Source organism: Temnothorax longispinosus, unplaced genomic scaffold (assembly GCF_030848805.1).
Source record: "Temnothorax longispinosus isolate EJ_2023e unplaced genomic scaffold, Tlon_JGU_v1 HiC_scaffold_729, whole genome shotgun sequence".
Classification (NCBI taxonomy): domain Eukaryota; kingdom Metazoa; phylum Arthropoda; class Insecta; order Hymenoptera; family Formicidae; genus Temnothorax; species Temnothorax longispinosus.
In genome coordinates, this window is record NW_027270593.1 from 1 (window position 1) to 4,807 (window position 4,807).

At 36.5% G+C, this 4,807-nt stretch overlaps 2 protein-coding genes across 2 annotated transcripts; one reads left to right on the forward strand and one right to left on the reverse strand.

The window, feature by feature from the left end:
- The first annotated feature begins 6 nt into the window (after nucleotides 1-6).
- On the forward strand, nucleotides 7-2,368 carry LOC139824972 (uncharacterized). Its single transcript, XM_071797515.1, has 4 exons — nucleotides 7-535; nucleotides 693-906; nucleotides 1,077-1,349; nucleotides 1,897-2,368. The coding sequence occupies exons 1-4, from the start codon at nucleotides 162-164 to the stop codon at nucleotides 2,200-2,202; spliced, it is 1,167 nt and encodes a 388-aa protein (XP_071653616.1). The 5' UTR covers nucleotides 7-161; the 3' UTR covers nucleotides 2,203-2,368.
- Nucleotides 2,369-2,504: 136 nt separating this feature from the next.
- On the reverse strand, nucleotides 2,505-4,794 carry LOC139824973 (uncharacterized). Its single transcript, XM_071797517.1, has 4 exons — nucleotides 4,487-4,794; nucleotides 4,198-4,275; nucleotides 3,806-3,907; nucleotides 2,505-3,722 (listed from the first exon to the last, which is right to left on the reverse strand). The coding sequence occupies exons 1-4, from the start codon at nucleotides 4,563-4,565 to the stop codon at nucleotides 3,106-3,108; spliced, it is 876 nt and encodes a 291-aa protein (XP_071653618.1). The 5' UTR covers nucleotides 4,566-4,794; the 3' UTR covers nucleotides 2,505-3,105.
- Nucleotides 4,795-4,807: the final 13 nt, after the last annotated feature.

Sequence of the window (4,807 nt, forward strand, 5' to 3'; positions counted from 1 at the left end):
GCGTTCAGATTTCTCATTCTGAGGGTGAGGGTAGGGTGGATCGGGAGTGGGCGGAGCTACTGTCGGGTGGCCTCGGTAGGCTGGAGAATCTGAACGCACCTGGGGGCCGTATGAAGGCGCCACACAAACAAAACGTCTAACAACAAATACCTAACCTTTTAATGGATCGCCGAGGAATTGTAGCATTGGCTGTGACTATTAGCAATAATTTTTTACAAGAGATAATGGAAAGTGATAGTGACAGCAGTAATGATAGTGATGCCTCTGACGATGAGTTGGATATGCGAATACATTTGCAGTTGCGAGGACCCCAACGTAAACCTGCAAGAATTTTAGATTATATAGAACGTACAATCCCACAATTTCATCATGAACAGTTCAGACAGCATTTTCGCATGACACCTACAACGTACAATCGGCTCGAACAGAGATTGGCACCAACTTTACAAGGAAATATTGGTGTGAAACCTCCCATTCCAGTCAGGAAGCAATTGCTTGCAACCCTTTGGTTGTTGGCTACACCAGACTCCTACAGGTAAGTTGCTCTTAAAATATTTTTCTAAAGAGACAATGAAAACTATGTAATTACAGGTTTTAAAGTGTATTATGTTGATATGTGATTTACGACCAAGAAAATTAGAACTATGTGAGTATGAAGGAACCTTGCCTGTAAATAAATATATTTGTTTCAGGTCTGTAGGGGAAAGATTTGATATGGGCAAAAGCTCACTGAGTGTCAGTTTTATGAGAGTTGTACAAGCCTTGAACGACATCGCTGGAGATGTCGTACAGTGGCCAAGAGGAGACAGATTAGCAACAGTGAAAGAGAAATTTCAGAGGTTGTCAGTGCTACCTGACATAATTGGAGCTGTGGATGGTACTCACATTTCCATAAAGCAGCCACATGTAAGTTTTTTAGTTTAAAAGACAATGCAAATATTTATTTTGATGAGTTTTTCCAATATCCTAATCATAATATGATTTTATGCGTAAAATTTGTTGAGCAGGTTTGAAATTAAAATAAACATTATCTCTGAATACCGGATATGCTTAAACTTGCCATGATTCTTTTTCAGAAAGACTCTCTGTCCTACAAGACGTACAAGAAAAACTATGCTGTTATACTTCAGGCTATATGCGACTCTGAGTTGGTGTTTCTGGATTGCTTTACCGGTTACCCAGGATCTGTCGGTGATATAAGGGTGTTCAGGAATTCTGATCTTTGGTCAGAAGTGCAGAGGGATAGACAGTTATATTTCCCTAACGAGGAATACATCATTGGTGACAAAGCTTACCCTGTCTTGCGTTGGTGTATTTCTGCTTTTCGTGATCGTGGTAATCTTACAGCGGTGAGTACATACGAATGAGTCCCAGTTACGCACAGAATAAATCGGACACAGCAGGTTGAATTAATTGGACATAATAAGAAACGGACAAACAGCGGTTGGAATCGGACACAGGGCCAATCGGACACAATTTCTATCGACGAGGTGAAACGAACTTCGCTTCGTGCGGAAAGTTGTAAACCTATATGTAATTGTACAGTTATAGACCTTGTCAATGATTTAAAGCACCGGTCGATATGTGTAGATCTCGATTTGCGCAGAAAATTACAAACCCATGTGGAATTGTGTCCGATTAGCATTGTATCCGATTCTAACCGCTATGGGTTCTTATTGTGTCCGATTCATCAACCTGCTGTGTCCGAATTATTCTGTGCGCAACTGAGATTTCCCGGTACACCGTACGCACATACTTTATTTGGATCTTCGGTGCTTGTATCTATACAATCATATTAGTTTTTCATTTTTTAGTTTTTCTCACATGGTAAACATTTTTTAAATTTTTTTGCTGCATGTCTAAACCATGAAATTATCAGGCCATTTTCCTTTGCAGGCTCAAAAAAGATTCAACGACATACTGTCTAAAGTTAGGCAAGTCATTGAACGGGCTTTTGCATTGTTGAAAGGAAGATTTCGGAGGCTGAAGTATCTAGACATGAATAGAACGGACATGATCCCCTTTGTGATAATTGCTTGCACAGTTCTTCACAACATCTGCCTCGAAAAACTTGATGAAAACATAGAAGAATACATCATAGAAGGCCAGGAAAATGAAGTCCATGCTGTTCAAGACCCAGTGGCAGATGTAGATGATGCTGGTGGTGTGGCAAAAAGGAATTATCTCGCAACGCTTGTTTAGTTTAATATAGTCATGTAACACTTCTAATCATGTATTATTTTGTCAGTAAACAAGGTTTCTTGATGGAAACTAAAGTAATTGAATCAAAGCATAAATATTTGTTATAGAACTGTATTTATTCTCAATCATGTCATTTTACTTGGAAAATATATATCCTTAGAACTTATATGTTTAAAATTATATATTACAAAAAATATATATATCCTTAACATAACTCAAAGTGTTTCTCAGTCTTTAATCATTAAATCACATTAAATACCTGAATTGACAACATATGCAAAGAATCTAATAACCCCAATAATACTTAAGGTAGCATCAATCACAAAAAAATGTAACTCCTATATCTTTTGTATGATAATTAATATCCTACATTCTTACTATTAAATCATGTCTAAATTCTTTTATACCTTTAACATAAAAATATAGGAGGTACATAAGCTGACAATATTTAAAAAAAATCTTAAAAATATTTGAGGTAGGACCAATCCTTAAAAAATCAAACTCTTCTATAATTATATACAATTAATTTCATACAATTATGTAAGTTTGATTTTTTACAACTTAAGAGACTGAAGTACTTAAACTATTAAAGATTAATATAGAAAAAAAAGAATACTACTAAATAATAATAAGAGTACTATTAAGAGTAAATGCAAATCAGGAACAAAACAAAAATTGCACAATAAACGGAAATCATCTCAGACTAGCTGGAGAACTGTATCAAATAACGAAATCATACATTAATTTAATCTTTGGTCATAGACCTTCTTAGTCTCTCTAGTAGCCAACGGAAGTGTCAAGTGCTTCAATAATATGGAACTCCACAATAAAAAACAAGAAAGGAATTAAAGAAAGTAATGCACATTGTCAAAACAGAGAAAAACTATACACCACTTACAACTCCTATAACTTCTCTAGGAGTCGGTTCATTGCACTTTGATAAACCTCAATGGCACGATCCTGTCGCTCCATACGCTCAGTGTGCCTCTTCTGTTGCGCCTCTTCTTTTTTCTTAGATTCCTCTGTTCTTATGGTAAGTAGCCTTTCGATGTTTCTTTCAGTAATACTTTTCTTTTTTTTAGATTTAGGAGTAGAAATACATCCATTTTCACTGTCGCCTTCACTGCTGCCTATGAGTACAGAAGATGCACTTGAACAGTTCTGAGTATCAAATTCATTACGCCTCTTTAGTGTTGAAGCTATGGACACAGGCTTCACAGCTGGCTTATCGCCAAGAACATCATCCATTTCGTTATAAAACTTGCATGTAGCAACTGGAAGACCACTGCCCTTCTCATTCTGATCCTTAGCTTTTACATAGTGTTTTCTAAGGTCCTTAAATTTGTCTTCACATTGCTGTCCGGTATAGTTCCAGATTGGGTTCTCTTTTTTTAACTTGCTAGCTATCATTTCCCAGACTTTTTTATTAGTAATGGTAGTGCTCTTGAAATAGCTCTCGTGTCCTTTCCATTCGTCAATGAGAGTTTTAACGGCATAATCATCCTTCCATGACGCTGCACCTGTAGCAAAAAAAGAATTGGTAATGAATAAAGCAGACAAAGTGCATAAGAAGAAAAAAATTACAATATAAAAAAATGCGTACCTTTCTTGCCAGAGATGTTAACTGTTGACTTTTTATTTTCTTCAGAATTTACAACAGGCTGTTCATCGAACAACAGTTCTGTTTCTGGCACTGAAGTCTCACCTGTTCACCAATAAATATATTATTTGAGAAATAAGTTATTAAATCAGAAAACAATTAAAAACAACTGGTTGTATTTCTTATATCGATCCAGCTGGCCAAGTTTATTAATATTCAATTCACTATTTAATTGAAATTTATTATTTAATATTAATTGAATATTAATAAACTTGGCCAGCTGGGTGGCATAAGAAATACAACTAATATATTATGTATCTTTAAAGATTCGTCGAATAAAATAGTGTCACATACAATATTTAGTAAAACAGAAGTTACTAAAACCAATAACTTGCCTGAGGAATTTATTTCAACACGCAGATTGAAAGATGCTAGATTTTCAGGTGTTAAATCAAGGTACACCGGACAATTATCTGTTGAAATAAAAGAAAAATAAATCATTTGAAGATTGACAAAGAATTGCATAAGTCCACCGTACAAGCTACGTTACGTTAAGTACGTAACGAATTTCTTTGTACGTTGACATAAACTTGGACTTATGTCGAATGTGCAGATGAAGAAACCATTCACCATAACCTCCTGTTGTTCAGAACGTTAATAAAATCACATCAGTAAACAACTTACCATCATCGTTCCATACGACCAGTTTATTATTCTCAATAAGTGGAGAACCATTCTCCGTAACCAGGAGCTTACGATTCATATTGTAAAATTAAGCACCCTTCCTCACTTCAGAGTTCAGTTTGCTATTCGCGCACTTTTCTCTCGACGGCAAAATCTACCCGCCGGCACCCTGTGTCAGAGACAGAGTGCTTTCTCCCCTCACCCGGGTGTGTTGGCGGGGAATCTGAACGATACACTCGGACGCCACCTGGGTGAAATAAAAAGAATCTGAACGGTGCTTGGGTGGCTTGGGGCACCCGGGTGGGGAATCTGAACGCACCC